Source organism: Asterias amurensis, chromosome 16 (assembly GCF_032118995.1).
Source record: "Asterias amurensis chromosome 16, ASM3211899v1".
NCBI lineage: Eukaryota > Metazoa > Echinodermata > Asteroidea > Forcipulatida > Asteriidae > Asterias > Asterias amurensis.
Genome location: NC_092663.1, coordinates 8,967,890 through 8,988,964, shown reverse-complemented (window position 1 = coordinate 8,988,964; position 21,075 = coordinate 8,967,890). Strand labels below are relative to the sequence as shown.

The 21,075-nt window shown below is 38.4% G+C and overlaps 2 protein-coding genes across 2 annotated transcripts in view; one reads left to right on the top strand and one right to left on the bottom strand.

Moving 5' to 3' along the window:
- The window catches only part of LOC139949200 (hyalin-like), a 38,022-nt gene extending 34,237 nt beyond the window's left edge, over positions 1 to 3,785 (bottom strand). The window contains exon 1 of the mRNA XM_071947592.1: positions 3,706 to 3,785. Within this exon, the coding sequence (XP_071803693.1) occupies positions 3,706 to 3,714 (9 nt within the window). The 5' untranslated portion in view covers positions 3,715 to 3,785. The remainder of the gene's footprint in view (positions 1 to 3,705) is intronic.
- An 11,692-nt stretch (positions 3,786 to 15,477) lies between these two features.
- Positions 15,478 to 21,075, top strand: part of LOC139948627 (lysosomal membrane ascorbate-dependent ferrireductase CYB561A3-like) — a 43,646-nt gene continuing 38,048 nt past the window's right edge. Inside the window, exon 1 of the mRNA XM_071946823.1 lies at positions 15,478 to 15,693. The gene's annotated coding sequence lies outside the window, so the exon portion shown is untranslated. The remainder of the gene's footprint in view (positions 15,694 to 21,075) is intronic.

Sequence of the window (21,075 nt, the reverse complement as noted above, 5' to 3'; positions counted from 1 at the left end):
CAAGTGTGCTCTTGGGGCTGGCCCGAGGTGCACTGACGTCACCACGGGAAGGCTCACGTAGTGACGTGTCTGGGTTTTTTTTTCCTGGTTCGAGGACGAACGTGGGGTAATTGTGTGCCCACGTTTGTCCTGGAAAAAAATAAAATACGCCACATCGGGGTCGACCCAGGGAAGCTAATCGAATGCACCCTAAAGTGGTGGTTCTGAAAAGAACTCGTGGTTGACAACTCGACGTTTCGATCAGTATGCTCTGATCATCTTCTTCAGTAGAATTTTCATTCGGCTTTTGCTATATAGTTGAATCCTTTAGTTTGATTTGAAGACAATGACATATCAAGACCATCTAATTAGCAAAGATCATCAGGCGTCTAATAAACACGTTCCATGCTTCTCTTGTTTTATTAATTTAATCAAGGGCTTGGGTAAAATGGAGAAATTGATTTTGTATTTTGAATGTTAACGTTAAAATGCACGGTTAGTAAGTTTCTTATAAATGTATTGAAACATATATTTATGTATGTCGAATTAAAAGCATTTTAAATGAGTGGTGAATACACAAAATGTAACTTATATTTCACATGATAGTTGGTATCGACACCAATTTGTTATCAAGTTATATTTGTTTGTTAAATTTACTCGATCATTGAAATAATCAAATTATAATATTGTCTTATACATTTTCCAATGTGGGAAGTGTCTGGCGGGTCAGATGGATAGCGTGAGTTTGAAAAACCACTGCGTCCTTCGAATGGGGTGTGAAGCTGTGAGTTTCGTATTTTGCGTTGTCACACAATAAAACCCTCCTGAATGGAGTGCAAGCCAATTAGGCATCCAAGTACCAACTAAGCCATTTATCGAAGTGTAATGACCCAGGCCCAATTTCATAAAGCATGTAAGCACAGAAACTTGATAAGCAAAGGAAAACCTTGATTAGCAAAAAACAGGTTACCAGCCAACATTCCATTGAGTATGCATTCGTATGACTGGTGCCTCACTAATTTTTTGCTTAGCAAATACATTTGGTAAGCAGTAATTTGTGAAAAGCTCTATGAAATTTGGCCTCGTGAGTATTCATTGATATCACAAATTGGATAATTCCTCTAATAGGTGGGGGCAGGTCTCAGAGATGTAAACAAAAACATTTATGAGGGGCAGAAAACTTATTTGCACTCATGTACTTAGCACACAAAGCAAACATTCAATGCCACATACATTTACCACGGTAAAAGACATAGACACCATTGCGAAAGAGAAGTAGTACTTTCCCAATTTTGGCAGTTTTAACCGCAGGGTGGTGTAAAATCCGTTTTGAAATGGCGCATCAAAATAGTTTTATCGTTAATGCGTTAATGTAAGGGGTTGTTGATAAAGATGCTCTCTTCATTTTGTATTGTCTTTAAAGGGAACGATTATCTTTGTTTTTTTTTCTTCTTTATTTAAAATTTTATTCGATTGTACTAATTCAAACAGTCTACGTCAAATCTATTGTTATTACGTTGAAGAAAAACCCACATCTAAGACCCTCCTTTAAGATCCGGGAAGTTCTTTTCAACAACATTGAAGGACACATTCAAATGAGCGTATCATGTAGTATACATGATAATATTTATACAGACGGTCGCATTAACTCATGTGCAATGGATGGGAGCAAGGACACGTGCAAGGTTGGGTGATTCAAATAAACACGGTAACACTGCGACTTTCCCATGCGGTTTATTAACGATGTGCAGATTGTATGCTTTATTTATGAGCTTATAACGAAAAACGAATTGTTTGAAATATTTCAAACAATCTTTGAGTTTATTCATCAAATCTGACATTTCTCTTTCTCTTTTTAGCAATGTTTTGTGGTATGTCGTGCTTGATTGCAAGAAACATCATTAGTTTATTAAAAACAAACGTTGAATGTGTCAATGCTCATTAAAGTTCCTAGCACACTCGACTGTGTATGTTTAAAGTTGCATTTTTTTTCAACTCCAAACATTCAAGGTTTAATGGAATGTTTTAAACAGTCTTCCGGTTTTACTTCTTTAATTTGAACTTACTGAACTGATCAAGTCTTCCAGTTTTACTTTTTTGTATTGCCCATATCGTATTGGTGAAGTACTTTGCATGGGTTATTAACAAGTGAGGACTAATAACAAAGAAACGCATTCTCTTCAGATTAAAAATGAACCAGTTTATTGATTGATTCGATCATTGTCTGTACCTTACTGTGTTTTTGAACGTATGCTATTAACGAGTCAACTTAACATTAAAACATAACAATTTGCACCAATATAATGTCCAACCCGAATGTCAATTTAACAGGTGGTTCCTGTGTTTTAGTTTTTAGGGATTGTTCATTCCACAGTGCCAACATGAAAAAAACCCACCCATGTATATGCTTACCGATTTGGGTCAAGAAAAACCTGATAATACGGAACTAATGAAGCAAATACACGAGCATTGCCTTCAAGCTTGACGTGCAAATCCCGGAACATCAAGGTTAAAAAAGACAATTTTAATGTCACAACGCAAATTACACCTTTTGTAATTGTCAAAGACCAGGGAAGGTTTTTATAAAGAGCTAAGGTAAGACTAGTCTTATCTCAAGTCAGAACGAGTTCTCGTCCTAAATTAGGAATAGCCTGAAGTTTTTTAATAACTCCTATAAATAGTCATAGGACTAGTCCTACGTTAGGAATATCTCTGTGAAATCGACCCCTTTATTCTCACTTGGGTGTATCCCAACATGCATACAATTACAAATCTGTGAACATTTGGACTCCTTTGGTCATCGAAGTTGCAAAAGAACGATGAAAGAAAAATCACACTTGTTGTGTAAACTTGTGTACTGAAATAACGTATAATTATATTATTTGCCTAAGAAATTACCTCTTTCTAAATAACTATAGTTATTTAGAAAGTGGTAACCTCTTTCTAAATTTCTAAATAACTATATAGTTATTTAGAAAGTGGTAATTTCTTACGCAAATAATATAATTATACGTTATTTCAGGAGGAGCCGTTAACAAGTTTGTATTGTTGTTTTTATGCTAATAATTATTTTGAGTAAATCACCGATAGTGTCTATGGCTTTAAGCGAAATACACACAAAACAAATGTCACCACACACCACGGAAAACACTGCTCTTACTAACCAATCGTTACTAAAAATATGCCCAAAATAACCTAATTTATAACCTATCAGTAAAAGAAAAATTATGTAAGGGCCCTGTTAATTATTGACAGGAGAAACAAATAAGCAGGGACGGGGCTCACTTTTTGTCGGGTTGCTTTAGTATTTCGTAAGCGCTTTGTATCGTAAGGTAATAATTGTTGTTATTATTATTTTTCAAGACCTAAGACTGGTGTTATGTATCGATCTATAGCCTACTGCTTAGCAAAGTGTTCAGTTTAAGTTTTTTCGCATCTGATGACGTACATTAGTAAAATACAAAAATATGCATTAAGGTTTAATATTGAAAAGGAAAAGAAATTTGACAAACAGCACCACATTAAAAGCACCCCAAAAATATGATAAAATGTGATATCAAAGAACAAATTCTTATGATGGCAACATTGACAACTCATCTTATGATGCATCCAGCCACAAGCAATCTCTAAGCTGATTATATTCCCATGTCTGCCCATCAGCTAAAGTAAATGCTTAGCGCATCTTTATGCTCAACAGCTCCATGAGGATCCAGTTATAACACTTACCCCATCCATTGTGAAACTCTCTCCCGTTCAATACATCTCATCTCCTTGATGGGGGAGTAACTCGAATCTACATCCACTAGTTTCCTCTGTCTTACTAACATATGTGCCGGAGAGCGTGCAGAACGATTGATGCTGGGACCGGGCAGTGATCCGTGGTGCGTTCACCACGCTCGTTATTAAAGGTCTCCTTCTGCTCTGGTCATGCTCTGGTCACTTTCGATAATTCCAGAGATTGTGTGGAAGAATGCAGTTCTTGGAACGGTTTACAGATGACGTCATAGGGTCTTGTGATCATCAGAATTGGTTGTCGTAGACTATTTTTGCGTTTGTAGTAAGTCTTCGGAGAATAAAATACATATTTTGGGTCAAGACAAAATTTTCTAAAATCTGTCAAAATAATATCATACCCAATAAAGCCTCTACGAACAAGAGATAAAAACTCTTAAAACACATATGTTTTCCCCCAAATTCAGACAACTTTAACAAAAAACGAGGCTTGAAATAGAAAGTAGTCTGGCCCCGTTTGTATCCTTAAACACGATTGATACAGGATAGCCTTGACATTGAAGATGGTGTGATTTGGCGCAGGTGTTTCATTCAATGCAATGGTTCTTTTATACTAAAAAGGAATTCCATGAATGTGTCATGAGAAATATGTTATTTCCTTATCCAATCGAGCCTTTGATTAATTATGATTGTCTTTGGGCGATAATTAAAATAGATTTCTGTTCGTGGAGTTGCTTTATATACGTCATACGATTCGGAGAATATAGACCATAGATATCCCAAATGCGCATTACCCAGCGCGCAAAGTACTTTGGGTGAAATCTGATTTCACCATCGTCAACTATATTCATAGCGCTGATTTTGAAGCAACGCATAACACAACTATAACATCTGGTGCTATAAAAATAAATTAATTCCCAAGATGCATTGCGGTATGTATTTCTAAGATGGCGTATGTGCACATGCGCTGTTGGTGACGGTGCGTCCCGACCTTTATGTGGATTGAACCAAAAAAGGACCAGACTGTTTTACTATCAGCCACACTGTTGTTGTTATTCGCTCATTATGCTTCTAATAGAATGGGAAACAAAGATGCGTATTCTCGTGCAAATAATGATATCACGCACTGTCAACGAGATGTTGGCGTGATACCTCCAAAGCAAGGAGAGCTGGCACGAAGTAGGCCTTGCTCAAGGTATTGGAGTTGTCTGTTAAAAACATAGACTTAAAGGCACTGGACACGTTTGGTAATTGCCAAAACCATGCATGCCAACATATGCATAAATCTGTGGAAGTTTGGGCTCAATTGGTCATCGAAGTTGCAAGGGAACAATGAAAGAAAAAAAAAACACTCTATTGTTGCACATCCCTGTGTGCTTTCAGGTGCATTGAAGCCTTTATTTGAGTGAGAAATTACCTCTTTCTAAAAAAAAAAAGTTACTTCAGAGGGGCCGTTTTTCATTATGCTTTATATGCCCTTTATAATAATTTCAATGGGAGACTTTTGAACGCTAGGTGGCAGCAGACTTACCAGGTAAATGTCCATTTGAGCCTGCGTACATTACCGAGAACAATGGATTTTACCTGGTAATATAAGTCTGCTGCCACCAAGCGTCCCAAAAGTCTCTTATTGCTCGTTACATACATTTTTATGCCAACAACTATTTTGAGTAATTACCAATAGCGTCCAGTACCTTTAACCTTTCGATGACCGACCTACTTTTGTACTCCTTTTAAACGTGAAATTAGAACCCCCAATTGATACCCCCTTTGGTCAGGCCGGATTGTATCGCAAGTCAGTGGACCAGAAGCTTAGCAAGAACTTTCCATGCGAAGCAAACATTGAGCAGTGATGCACCACCAGTCAAACGATGTTTTTTTTTTTATTGAAATGTTGTTCTCCTTCCCTACTTGTAAATATAATTGTCCGCACAATAATGTAAAATGTTTGTTAACATATTACAACCCTTTTATCAAAATCATAGGGTCTTTAAAAGCCAGTGTGTATAAACTCTTTATTTGATAATTTTAAGACTTGATGATTTTAGCAAGCGTGCTATTTTGTACTGGAGCGTGAAGACATGCACATCCGACACGGTTTGCACACGCAAGGTTGAGTGTAGAAACTCTGCAGTGTCCTATTATGTACATAATTGTGGTTAGGGTTGGCTCATGTTGAAACACGTTGCAAACTGCAAATGCTTCATAAAGCATGACAATTTGGTCTAAGATGTCTTTTACCATATTAATTCTACATGGGAGGTGCATTCGACCCTTTTTTCACGCTGGTTGGGAACCCTGAATGAAATGGCGATCATATTACGGTTAAAGCATAAGAGCCTGACTATTTTTGAATGGTCTTGTACACTGTACCAACGACATTTTTGGGCATTTCCCAAACCTCGGTTTAGGCTTCGTCTCCCCGTCCGGCTCCGTTCGAGAGACACTGTACAAAATGTACACTACATCGTATAGTACTTCCAAAACTGATGACGGAGCCCATCAAAGCCGGAGACGGAGCTGAAGCCGAGGTTTGACAAATGCCCCGAAACTGGGCCGGATTTTGAAAAAGAGCTTACATCATTAATCAATCATTATTGGCTTTAAGCAAAGTTTGGTGAATTGACATTTCATCCCAAGATGGGGAACAAAGTATGTATCTTGTAAGTTTTTAATAAGCGAACATGTGCAGGACACAAGTCACAGATAGAGACATGGACTTTTGGATGGTAACCCTATTCTGGTATACAAAGTATAATTTATGATGTGCGTAATGATATGAAATTTCCACTATAAAAAAAAATGGTTTCAAAAACCAGCAGTATATACAACCATTGCTGCATGTTAAAGGGAAGGTACACTATTGGTAATTGTCAAAGACCAGTGTTCTCATTTGGTGTATCTCAACATATGCATAAAATAACAAACCTGTGAAAATTTGAGCTCAATTGATCATCGGATTTGGCAGAAAATGATGAAAGAAAAAACACCCTTGTTGGACGAATTTGTGTGCTCAAGATAGGAATAAAAGACTTCTAGCTAGAAGTCTTTTATTATTTCAGTAGCAAATTACCTCTATTTCAACATCTATGCTACTTCAGACGGAGCCGTTTCTCACAATGTTTTATTCTATCAACAGCTCTCCAATGCTTGTTACCAAGTCAGTTTTTAAGTAAATATTTGTTTTGAGTAATTACCAAACGTGTACCTTCCCATTAACGTCATTTCAAAGCTTAGTACATTCAGAAACAATGTTGGCAATACATATTGTGTAACATGACATCAAATGACTGCGAATGTCTCTGGTGGCGAAGTGCCACGACCGGGCACTGACTTAGCTTGACTCGGAGAAAGCAAAAACCATGCCCCTGTGGTCGGGATTTGAACCCACACAATTCTATAACGGCTCATCAGTCAAACGATGAACGCGCCAAACCATTCGACCGTAGCACTCAACAACTGGGTGGGAAATGAAAACATGGGCACAGCAGCTGCGCTGATACGACTTGCAATAAGTATCACCACAAAATTGTCTCATCCGGAAACCATTTATCTATGGAATGATGATCTAATGTGATTCACTTGAACCTCGGCCATTTTTGTTCAAGGAATGGTGAATATCAATCCGCCATTTCGTCAGAGGTCGACACTCCTGTCTAAAAGTTTTGATGGCAAACATTTTAAACTTTGACGTTTATTTCTAAGTATTTCTGACAAGTCGGAGAGAGTAACTTATTTTGCATTTTCCGATATTGATCCCATAGAAATGGGTTACTTCTATGAAATGATATAGTACAAACAAAACCGAAGTCTTTTAGTTTTAGAGCACGTAGGGAACGTCAATGCGCTTAGTATAAGGTTGACTTAGAATCAACAGAATTATGACGTCAGAACCAAATTAAAATTATCTAAAAAAAAAAAAATGAGTTTCATGTTTCACTCCCAAGATAAAACCAACTACCGGTAATCAGAAATAATGAATGATTTGTTAACATTGTTATAAATATAAACACCAAATTCCCGACTGGATGATAACGTGTCACCAGTCAAGCAAGGAGATATCGTGAGAAAACTCCCCACCGAGTCTTCAGATAGTCACCCATGCTTGTTTTTTTTCTACCTCCTAACATGCTGTGATAACCTCCATGTAACCTGGCTCCAACTTCATAAAGCTGTTAAGCAGAAAATACTGTCTCGCAAGTTTTTTTGCTCAGCAAAAAATGGGTGGGGCACCAATCACAACAATGTAAATCTAATGTAATTGTGGCTGGTAACCTGTTTCTGGTAATGGGTCTGAATACTTTTTACACCATGTCCACATTATTTTTGATTTGTTCGAAGATAATGATAGTAGAAAGCTTCCCTTAAAATAGTACTTGCTGAGGTGCTGTAGTTTAATTGAGAAATGAGTAAAACAGTCAGGCCTGAAAACAATGTCACGAAAATTATCTTCGACTCAGTTTTAGCATATGTGAAAACGATATACCCAGTTACGGTATTTAACTATTAACATACCATAACTGATTAATAAGTTTTTTTAAACAATGCAAAATAATTTTCGTCCCTCTGAGAACATTATTTTTGCGGCTTGTTTTTGTTTCTCATTTCTCAAAATCTACACCATCATTATCTTCAAACTGAGTAAGTCAAGGTGTAAATCTGTAGACATTATGTTTTGTGTTAGACAAAGGTATAACCCACATCCTTTAAGCAATACTTTTCTGTGCTTAGCAAGTTTTTGTGCTCACAGGCTTTATGAAAATGGGCCCTGGACTATATATAAAGTTTATAAAGCTGATGGATGAAAACACACACCTAATAATTGCTGAGCATAAAATTTGGTTTCGGGTTTAAGGTTTACCCATGACCCTTGGTAAGACATATCTTACTCGGGATTTTAAAAGCATTGGACACTATTCAAAATAAGTGTTGGCGTAAAACCTTACTTGAACGAGCAATGGTGAGCTGTCGTGGAACATGTGAGAAACGGCTCCCTCTGAACATATAGAGCTAGGACCTATATGCTATGAAGTAACGTAGTTTTTGAGAAGGGTTATATCTCACTAAAATATTAAAAGACCTGTTATATTTATTGGCATCTGAAAGCAAACAAAATTGGTGCAACAGTGCTGTTTTTCTTTCATCATTCTCTGCAACTTTGTTTACCAATGGAGTCCAAATTTGTACAGATTTGTTGCATTATGTTGAGGCTCACCAAGGAGTTTTAACACGTCTTCTCTATGATGTCTCTTTTCGTCTCTTCGGGCCAATGTTTCAGTGCTATGGCCTCTTGATGATTCTTCTGCTTTTGTGTTATTGTAAATACATTACAGAAAGCAGAAGCTTTGTTACATTCTCTGAATACAAGGCGTTATTATGTACACGTCCGTGCACACTTAAACTCAAGCTACTTGTAAAAGATATTAACACAGCGTGTTTATAACAAACCTTCGTAAAAAGTAAGAAGACTGAATGATGAAACCTAAAGGCGTTTGTTTCCTTTAAGTATTCGCCAAGGAAGCATGACTTGACTTGATTAATAGGCGAGATGACGCGATGGGTAATAACTGTCACCATGCCGTATATAATTAGATAGAAGTCTACCATTAGGGAAATATGAAGGGTTTAACTTCAAACAGATTTTACTAAACTGTACATTGTGTGCGCCAAGGTTAGAGTGAAAATCATGTGTAAGTTACTGGGGGACAAGAGATATGAATGAAAACATAGCATCGAATTTTGCAAAAGAAGAAGAAAAATAGCTTTCTAAATACCAATTTCAATTCTTAAAGTCAAAACTTGATACCAACCCCTTTAGATGTCTATTTAGCGTTCTTTACACAAAACATACAAAGTTGTTAATTGTATTTTCTTTGGTTAAAAAGTGAAGTAAATGTCAATTGATTCCATGATCCGGGCTCGAACCGGGGACCTTTTGATTGTACGAATGTTATAACCAATACACTACACTGCACCGAGTGTTATCGCATAGTGCGGACAAAAAGAATCAACAATTTTACATTGGTGTTAATATTACATCACATTAAGATGTTAATTTCGATTTTCTCTTCGGTACCAACGTGACAACACCCATGATGTAAATTTTAACACCCAGTATCGGCAGTGTACGGAATTGGTGTAATAATTCGCAATAGCAAAAACATAGTAACCAAATGATTGTTAATTTATCATCCTTAATGTGATACCTCACTCGTTCAGGTGTTTTTTCTTTTTACTGTTTTTTTCTTTTTACTGTTAACCCAACCTTAGAAATTGTTGTCTCACTCTCAGACAGAAATCGAGTTGCATTATGGATACTATTTTAACAACAAAATAAATGATTGTCCCATCCCAGCCCGTCTGCCTTACAATTTTAATGGCACAGAACCGTCACAGAGTTTGTTAACCATTCGGTGTGGAACTCATACATGGCTATGAATGTCAACTAATCCAGTTAGTTCAATCATGGAGGAAGGAAGAGAAGGAGTTCGAACGTAGGGACTTCGAAATGATACCCGTGGTACCGCGGTCGTTTAACGACACCTCGTAATCACCGACATACCTTACTCAAACTATGGGCGACCTGCCGTGTGTGAGTTTGCGCGTGCGCACTTGGTTCTTCACCAAACTATGGCGTCGTATGTCGTATGGATATAATCAAGGGAAAACTACTTTTGTTGAGACGCGGAACATAATTGAATACCAACCACCCTCGTGTGCTTATATCGACATTTTGATCCACCGCTAGTGACCGGAAAGTTGCAAAAAATGTAAAAATTTGCTATGATATTTCCCTGTAAACACCACAAACGGTTAATGAAAACGTGTGTATTTACAGTTCTTGTCTCCAATGATTCAACTTTACACGAAGGCAACGGTGCAGAGCGGTGGTACCACGGGTTCTGTACAAATCTAATCCCGCTCGTTAATCGGCCGTCCAGCTGGAGGTCTCCTATTTTTTTCCACTGGTCAGAAAGGGGCATTGTCAGGGTATTCTTTTGTTACTCTGCGGTTTTGCGGGTCGTTCGAGCTCCTCCTCTTCCTTCCTCATGGTTATACACGCCCACGGATCGTCCGTCCAAAGAGGGCGCGTTTACCGTTTGTTCATAGGCCTTTTCGAAACCACGGCTTCGGCTTTGGATTCGGCTTGAGGCTCCGTTCTCTTGTCTGAAGCCCTGAGCTCGTACATAAAGCACGCGCAATAATTGTCAAAACAAATGCAGGCCAAGTTAGCCTGAGCCGAATCCAAAGCCGAAGCCAAAAAGACCAGGGTGGTCGCGTTTAGGTATCGCCGACAATCCGAAGCGAGAACAATCTTACATAGTAATAAGATTAAGTGGGGCATTATAACTGGTATCTTTCACATAACCACTTAAAGGAACACGTTGCCTTGGATCGGTCGAGTTGGTCTTTGAAAAGCAATTGTAACCGTTTGTTGTAAAACGCATATGATTAAAAAGCCATTTTAAAAGTAGAATATAATGATCCACACAAGTATGACTCGAAATTGCGTGGTTTTCCCTTTACCTCGTCGACTAACACAGTTGGCAAAATTAAAGGAAAACCACGCAATTTCGAGGAAAATTTGTGTTGATCATAATATTCTACTTTTAAAATATCTTTCTAATCATATGCATTTCATAACAAACGGTTACTAACGCTATTCAAATGGCCAAATCGGCCGATCCAGGCAACGTGTTCCTTTAACTTTGAAGTGAAATGCGTTGTACTTTTCAACATTGCTGCAGGCTTCTAGAATCCAATATATATTGTTATTGCCATTACATTTAAGGGTAATTAACAAACGTAAACCTTCCTTCTCCCATTATTAACACCCAGATTTCCAAGCAATTGAATTGTCTATATAGAAACGGACCTGCAAAAAAATTGGTAAGTGTATTGTATAGACAACCTGTTAATAAAAGTCGTGGTTTTAATGTTAAGGGGCCATTTAGAATGGTTAATGTTTAAAAAAAAAACAACAAAAAACACGAAATTGCAGGTGGGATGGTGGGTCAAAAGAAATTACTTAAACATCGAAAGTTGTAAAAAACACCTTAAAATGTTATACAGATATTGACTAGCAATGAGGTCAGTAGTGCACGTATTTCCCCCAAGTGACTTTGACGGACCAGAAGAGGGTCACCTGTTGGGATGCCCGGGGGGGGGGGGTGGACATGAACATATGGTAACCAAATAATGCCAGTAGGCCTACATGTGCTTTTATTACACACCTCGGACTGAAATATGAAATAAGGAAAGAAAATAAATCAGGGTTTTACTCACTGTTTTAAATCAGCATTTAACCTATGAGTAATATTAAATCCAAAGCGATAAAAGGAACGCATTTTAATTTCCACGTGTTATTTTTTTGTTGCTGTCCACGGTTCATGTCATGGGAGGGCGCTGTACCAGTCAACTAACTCTGGAGAGCAATTTTTCCAGTAGAATAAAATTGCCATCTTGAAAAACTTTTTTTCTTAAGGGTTCCTTTTTTTAATGGATATGAAAAGCAAAAATCCCACATTTTAAAGCATAACACGGTGGGAATTTTGGTGGACAGAAAACAAAATCGCTCCGGGAACTATAGGAAAACAAGTAACATTGACTTTTTCTCATAGTAGGTCTCTAACAGGTTGGTTGTATGTGATATTTTCCACTGAACGTCAAGTCAGTTAGAAATGGGTCGCTCTATAGCGAGCCTAGTTCCAGAGTTAACGTCAAACATACCGTAGAATTTAATTCAAACCATTATCCGGCGGCTGTATGTCTTAAGCCCGGTTCATACTTCCTACGAATGCGAATGCGAAGATAATCTTGACGTCACAAACTCGCAACGACAATTCGCGATAGTTGCCCTCTGCTCTACTCCCTTGCGAATAATCGTTGCGAAAGGAGGGTGTGACGTCAAATTCACGTCAAATTCGCTTCGCATTCGCATTCGCATTCGCAGGAAGTATGAACCGGGCTTTACTGTGTGTGAGAGCACGAAAGGAGATACCTGGATGCTTTCCGATGGTATCAAAGTTATTCAAATCCAATATTATTTTGCGAGTGCTTTTACCGTGTTTACTTTGCATTTGTCTCTTTGACAGCTTCGTGAACATACAATCCCGCTGAATGTGCTTTTTAGGAACGTTCGGAGCGTCCCCACTTCAAGTTCCTTGAACCTGGTTCATTTTTGAATCTGTAAAATTGGTGGACAGAGATGTTGACGAAGGTTCGGACAATAGAACAACATTAACCTCAAGGTAAGCAATAATAACAAATTGGAAAATGAATCAAACTAATAACTCCCGGCCGCTGTGGCATGAGATTCTGATTCTGCCCCATCTCCTGCCAAGTACGGCAACTGTGTACATTTATATCATAGAGTTATACTCACGGCTCTGATTATACTTCTTCTGTAGCGCCCTCTCTTGAATAATCCTCCTCCATCCCACGTTCATTTCCCATGGGAAATCTCCGGAGGACATAATTCACTGGGACACCGCCACCTCTGCGAACCGCATATCTCAGGTTTACCGAAAGAAAATTGATTAAACATACACTAAATAGTACAAATATAATGTTAATATAAAGAAACACTAGAATGCTCGTCCTCGATAAAGGTAAGGCTTAAAAGGTTTTGAAATCATGTATACAAAATTATAAAGTATACAAGATTCATCTGGTGAACAAGATGATGATGAAGGATTGGTCAATTTTAGAATGTCGCCCAGAGCGGGAAATAAAAATAAGAACGTAGGAGACCACACAAAATTAAAAACTAAATTGTTGTTAATTTTCTTTTGCCAAACTATCACAACAACCTCTGGAAATGTTATGAGCTTCAAAACAAAAAAAGTATAAAATCAACATTACTGGCTGCAGCACACAATGCAGCATTCGTGTAAATCTGACAGGGATGGGACATGGCAGGGTTTTAAAGTGTCGGTAAAAGCAATTCACATGTGCCACACTGCAAGTTCGCGTGACTATTGATATAGCGTGTGAACCGTTTTACCAAAAACGATAATCTAAAACATATTCTTCTTATTTACGAAGCTTTCGATTACCAATATGATTATAATAATTTTAATTAATGATTTTAACTCCTTTATAGACTCATGCGAATAACGCAATTCAATTGCCATGTTCACACTCCACAAATCAATTAGTCGTCATCTCGCTATAAAAACACCATCGAGATGGCGAGAAATAATTAATTGCAACCGGTCATTGTGTTGCATATTTCACCATCGTCAAGTGTGTCCGCCCCCCCCCCCCCCCGCTCAAGCCTGATGTACCCAGAAACTCTCTCTTTATTAGCGCAACAAAAATAAATCCCTCCCTCCTTTCGGAAATCCATTGTGATTCCCCCAAGGCATTGAAGCTTGCGCGGCTTGCGTTAATTGAAGGGGGTCTTTAAAGGCAGTGGACACTATTGGTAATTACTCAAAATATTTATTAGCATAAAACCTAACTTGGTAACAAGTAATGGGGAGAGGTTGGTAGTATAAAACATTGTGAGAAACGGCTCCCTCCGAAGTGGAGTAGGTTTCGAGTGAGAAGTAATTTTCCACGAATTTGATTTCGAGACCTCAAGTTTAGAATTTGAGGTTTGGAAATCAAGTATCTGAAAGCACACAACTACGTGTGACAATGGTGTTTTTTCTTTCATTATTATCTCGCAACTTCGACGACCGATTAAGCTCAAAATTTCACAGGCTTGTTATTTTGTGCATATGTTGAGATACAGCAAGTGAGAAGACTGGTCTTTGACAATTACCAATAGTGTCTTTAAAGGGAGGGTACGTCTACACCTTCCATATTACTCCACGAAATAATTACGCTACAAAATCTTACTTTGAAAGGAGCTCTGCATAGCTGTTGATAATTGTATAACATTTTTGAGAAACGATTCCTTTCGAAAGAATTTGGTTTTAGAGAAAGCGATTCAAGAAATAAACGTTTTTCCAGAGTGTGTTATTCCAAACGGATTATTCCTCCTGCATGGTCACAACTGCTCCGTGTTTTCGGTGTTATCTCGGGGAGTGTTATTTACTTCAATCCGCAAACAAACTTTAACCCACACATAAAACGAAATTATTCCATCAAATTTTGCATCGTCAACTCGAACTCTTTTGGAAAGAAACCTTCTTGAGAGAACCCCGGTACATCCTTGTTTTTATTGGACAGTTCCAATTAATAACTGAACGTCGGGCATTTTTTTTAAAGAGTTATTTCAATCATGACTAATGAGATATTTACTACAAGTCAAAAATACATTAGGACTACCTTTATCTAGAAATGTTTAACACCATTAACAATACTTATGCTTCAAACAGTGTAGCTGTTATTTAGAACATAGGGTAATGCGGTTCCATTTTTGCCGTGATTGTATTTACTTATAACGTTGTATGGACTTTGTGTTCATTTTTGCAAGATCATCGCACTCCTTTAACCGAGCTCTATCTTTAAGTACCTACCGCTAGTCTTATTATATTATGAAGTTACTATAATGTTGCGAATCCTAGCATGTTTGGGTTAGCGCCCGTAATCGCCACAGTGCCGTGTATAGAATTGGCAATTACATACACAGTAGTGTATTAAATCACCATCTCATGCATCCCACACTCATTAACATGGAAAGTGCCGCATTAATCCAACTGGCCAATTTTGAGTCATGTGACGATGTCATGTGACTCCGGGGAGGCGTGTGTGCTGCTCGATGCACGAGCTATACTGTAAGTGTTTTTCTTATACGGGTTTCAAAGGAGCGAATCTGACAGCACGCCACAGTGCCTACGGAGCTGTCTACGGTAGAAAGCAACCTCGCTCGCGCCGTGTATGAAAGCTAGAGCCCCCCATTCATACATTAAACATCGCTTGTGCAGGGTGCTGCCGGTACATCAGGGAACATCTGGTGCAGTGAATTAAACCCTACGCCTGGTCGAGCTTTGTGTCTGCAACCAGTGGGATTAACCCTTGGATATTAAGGTAAGGACCCTTCCATTACATTCAACAATATGTAAATGATGTTCGTGAGTGTTATCACAATGAATGTTTACTGTCACGTAACTAAATGCATGCACATATCTCTGTATACAACCATACCTTGTTTATTTATAAATTTAATGTGTGCTTAATATTACTGTTTAATAAAGATGTGTAGATATAATATGGCTTGAAGTTGCCTCTTGCTGGTAATTCATATTGGGCACAGATAAGCATTATAGCATTGACTGTGTTAATGCAATAGGGGGATCACTTCGTAATTGTGTGTCATAGTATGTTTTAAATGTAGTAGTAGGCCTACATGTAGTACAGAAATATAGATAATATTAAGCCTTGAGTAAATTGAATCACACATATGAGATCAGCGTGTGTTTTGTGTGCAACCAGTGGTGAGAATAGCCCAATAGCCACACACCACTAATTGTCATTGCAACACCGAGGAACGGTATCCATGTGACATCCATGTCACTGAACAGCGGAGACTGGTTTTCATTCATCCCTGGTTGAACATACTCCATGGTTGAACCAACCGTGACGCGAGCCGACTATATCCTTTGTATACGGGTTACAATCAACAATGAATACGGTGCCAGGCGATGTGCTGTTTGGGAATATTAAGTAATACTAATTTGCATAGCAGTGTAATTAACCCGTAGATGTAACAGTAACTATATATGCAGATAATAAGACATGAATGAATATATTATAATTGATTGTCACATGCCTCTTATAAGAAATGATATTGGGACTAATTTATGTGATTATTTCCCCTTCATTTCCGTGCGGTGTAATTTGATGCAGATATCGGGCCTATTAAGCCCTATAGTAATTGAGGCAAACCTGCATTAATTATCATGGGAGTTCCTGCGGGCAGTAATTTACTTTAATCTAATATAGACATAGGGCTTAATGGTATAGACCTTTAGTATCATTCGTTGTCATATCCCCTGTGTATTCATTAACAACAATGAATACTGATTCTCATTCAACCAGATAGGGCCAGACTATTTTGTGCTGCCAGCAGTATAGACCTTTATCATGCTGCCTCCATCTTGGTCATGTACACAGTACCTCATATCGAATAACAATAACAATAATGAATGCTAATAATCATTTTGCAAATAGGAACCAGACTATTTTGTTCTTCCAGCCTCGGTTTGGTAACATTGATATCAATTCGAGAAATTCAAGATGGCTGCACCTTGATAAAGGTTTATACCATGTCCGATATTTGGTTAGAGAGTGTCACTGTCCCCCAATGTTTCACTATACCTGAAAGGGATTGTATACGTTTGGTAATTGGAACACATTGTTTGTTTCAATTCTATATAATGTTGCTAATAAATACCATAAAACTAACCAGTTTCAAATTTCAATTGCAAGCGTTTTCAAGATATTGCCGAACATCTTGAGCGGTTATGTCCACTGGGAAGAATAATCTGCACTTAGGAATCTGTATCTGGGAAACGTTACCACAGTAACGCTTCACAGATGTAACTTTTAGGGGACAACAAAATACATCTTTTTCCAAACCACCCAAATTTAAGTAATACTATCGAACGCTGCTGTAGGCCTTTACTTCCTACCAGGTATGTTTTAATTGCATTTTAATTTTCCCGCTCACCGCTCCCTGATTTTGAAAATGTATCCTTTTTGGCACAGTAGGCCTGATACTTCACGGGGGCAACGGATGCGATTGCCTCCATGCATGCCCCCTGGTCCATGCCTTAGTGCCCTTGAAATGCTCCAGCAGAAATGTCAAATTTCCTTATGCCCTTTACCAAGGAGAAAATGCCTTGGTGCCCTTGCCCTTTCGAAAAGAGAGCATGCAGGTCTGGCACTTGCAAGCAGGCAGACGTGCTCTAGCCGAAGCCTTTTTTAGCCCGAGCTATGATTTTGAAATTTGCCTTGAAGTTGAAGGTCAGAAAAAACAAGATGACCGCACTATATCAAAGGGATTCTTGGTCAGTCAATAGAAGGGATTCTTGGTCAGTCAATAGAACTTGATTATGCTGTTCATGTTCCGTGTATCCGTGCTAAATGCTAATACTCATTGTACAAACGGAACCAGACTATTTCTCGTTCCAGCCGCGTTTTGGTTACATTGGTTTGAACGAAAGAAATTCAAGATGTCTGCGGCATGGTAAAGGTCTATTTATAGTTCTATTTGATACATCATGGAGGTAGAAATCAAGGTAGAGTTTCTGTGTCAACAACACATAATAATTTTTCACTCAACATTTAAATAATTCCTCAATTGGACCAATACACAAATAAAGACCTGGCGTCCACCTTGCAAAGCCTAACCGTATGGATGAAGAGATTCCTCCATGGCCTAACCAACGCATTTCTTGTGTTCATCTTTTAAACAACAAATGCATTATTTTGTAAGACTGTTTGCATACATTGCGGGAGCCAGTCGCAAGTTGTATGCCATGATACGGTGTTTCTACACAGCAAGAGTGTCCCTGTATATTTGGTTTGCAGTAACACCATGGTGTGTATCTACTTGCCATGTAGAGTTTATTCTTAGAGAACTGTCTGGCCTTATTCTACTACCGCGGAGTAGATGTTCGGGGCTCGGGAGACTTCTCAGTTCTGAAAAAAACTGTCCTGATTTTTAACTATTACCCGGGCGGATGGTATAGAAAATAGGCTGGGACTAATACTTTAGTTTGTAGGATCGTGATTAACTGTACTACCGCGGAGTCAGTTCTTTAATTGGTCTCAACGTTTCGACTAGCTTGCTCTAGTCATCGTCAGGAGAATGTCTTGTCAGGAGTTTGTCCCTGCTCATAAAAATGTAATGTGTCTACAATCTTTCATTCGTATAATATAATCTTCTTATAGTGTAATATTCCATCAGTTATAATCTTCAATCATAATAGTTTTGCCATAAATAATATGAATATTACAAAAACAGAAATGGTTGGTTTGTCACCAGTCAACTCATACGTGCGTAATGATGGGTGACGTGATTGCATTGGAAAGCAATGGTGACTATTGGATGTCTCACAAAGACATGGTGAGTCACTATAGAAGATTGCAATCAGCTTATAAAATATATTAAGAAGGAGCGATGATACAATTATTTACATGTTTCAATTTACATCTGATGTTTTCGTTTGGGTGGGGAGAGCCCCCCTGGAGGTTGGAGGGTGGACCCCCTGGGGTGGGGGTAATAGAAAACAAATCAAATCGTTGAAGTGATTTGTGTAGAATTGGTCATGGCCGCATTGTGTTTATCAATGCCATATTAATGTTATTGCAAACTCTTATACATGAACCATGTACATTATATTCAAATCATGAATCTTGTGCAGAGTATAGGGCCTACTTAATCGCGTGACAACAAAACATTAGAGGGAGCCGTTTCTCACTATATCTCTCTTATCAACAGATCTCCATTGCTCGTTACATACAAAGTAAGTTTTTATGCTAACAAATTATTATTTTTTAGTAATTACCAATAGTGTCTAGTGCCTTTAAGCAGCGCTATGAATTCGGGCCCATAGGTAATAAAGTACAAACCCATTCATCACTTCGTTAATTGCATAATATTAATGACAATTGTTTGGTAATTGTACTTATTTGATGCCTTAATGAGGACCGTGGCTCGATTAGAAAACCCAATTTTGTTCAGAACCAATTGTATGATTGGGAAGCCCAGTGAGGCTTGACCGGACGTGCATTAATTCGAAGGAACAATATCGCTGCATCCGCGCATCGTGACTGTACGCGTGTTATTCACCTTCAGTTCTTTGTTTAATTTGAAAATGATAATGTCACTGTTGCCATGATCACAAGCAACTGTCTATTTTTAAACTGGTCCACAACCATACTGGTCCACAACCATACAACATATCAATGATTGTGTTTGCTATGTTGGACTGCTACAAGTAAAGTAACTGTTCTGCACGTGGGGTGATCTTTGTCAGGTTTCTTGTACAAGACGGCCATTTTTAATTACCCATTTTGTACCAGACTAATGGGAGACTTTGCGAGGCGCTATAGGTGGCAGTAGACTTACCAGGTAAATTTCCATTGTTACCGTAGTTCTGAGCAGGCGCACATTACCGAGAACAATGGATTTTACCTGGGAAGTCTGCTGCCACCAAGCGTCCTGAAAGTCTCCCATTGTCTCACTCTGGCGGGAGGTTTATATTGGCTGAAGATCCATACTAAAATGTTTTATAAAGATGAACATAATTGTATCTATCAGTGGTCGGTTACAGTTGTTACCCTAAAATGTGCCTTGTATTCTTGGTGTATTTCTACTTCAGTGTTCGTAGATTATGTAGCATCATTTTTAGGGCCACCTCTGAATCTTTGAATCCTTAAAACTTAACATTTTTAAATGTTTGAATCTTGGGATATGGAATCAGTTGTATTTGTATTCTTGTGCCAATGAGCTATCGGTTCACCGAACTGTCTTTATTTGTGTATTGTGGCTGCTGAGACAAACTTGAGCAATGTGACGATTTTAAGACATAGTACTAAAACTCACATTTTCAAGCGATTGTCGGCCTAAAATCGCTTGAAAAAGGTACAAATTGCAGTTTTTGCAGTTTTCTACGAAATTAATTGGATGTACTTTCACTCTAGAGCCTTAATTTGAAGAAACTTGGATGTACCTTTTTGTACTTGTATTTCTGCACTCCCTTTAATCTACCTTTATAGTATGATCTGTGTCGTCCGGCAGGCCTGTGGCTGTACATGGAACTATGACCTCGCACCCAGTTACTGCACGCTCGCTCCCTCCCCCGTGTGGAGAGAGTGCACGTGTGCTGTAACTTGGTGAGAGCATGGAGGAAGAGTTCACACAATCATCTACAGCCTCAGGCCTGCTTCGAATAATGACGACCATGCCCCTTTAAGTAAATTTTCTGATTGGCTTTGCTGTTGATAATGCCACATTATTACATCATGTGTAAGGTCGTTTAAACCACACAAATTAACTTCACTTCAAATCCTTTCCCATTCTGGCGAGCATGAATGTTAACAGCGTTATCCCACAATTGAATTGCAAAGGAGGAGCATTCTGGCACGAACTTAAAGGGTATCTTCCCAAATCAAGGGAAAACTGCTGCTCCTAGTATGTGCAGTGTTAAGGGCAAACAAAAGCCATCGTTTGATGTGTTTTGCCCTTCATCAATTGCCATAATGTTCAACTGTTTGAAAAGGGGCAATTATTTCCATAGCTCTACAGATGCCCTTGTTTTGGTCTCTGTACTTTGTTTCTACTGTTTATCATGCTAATGTATTTCAAGTCTTGGGAAGAGAATAACCACAGCCACAGTTTGGTTGCCCACGTTTTTTTTATCTTAGGGCACACAGTTTACAAACGATGATGTCCAAACTAAG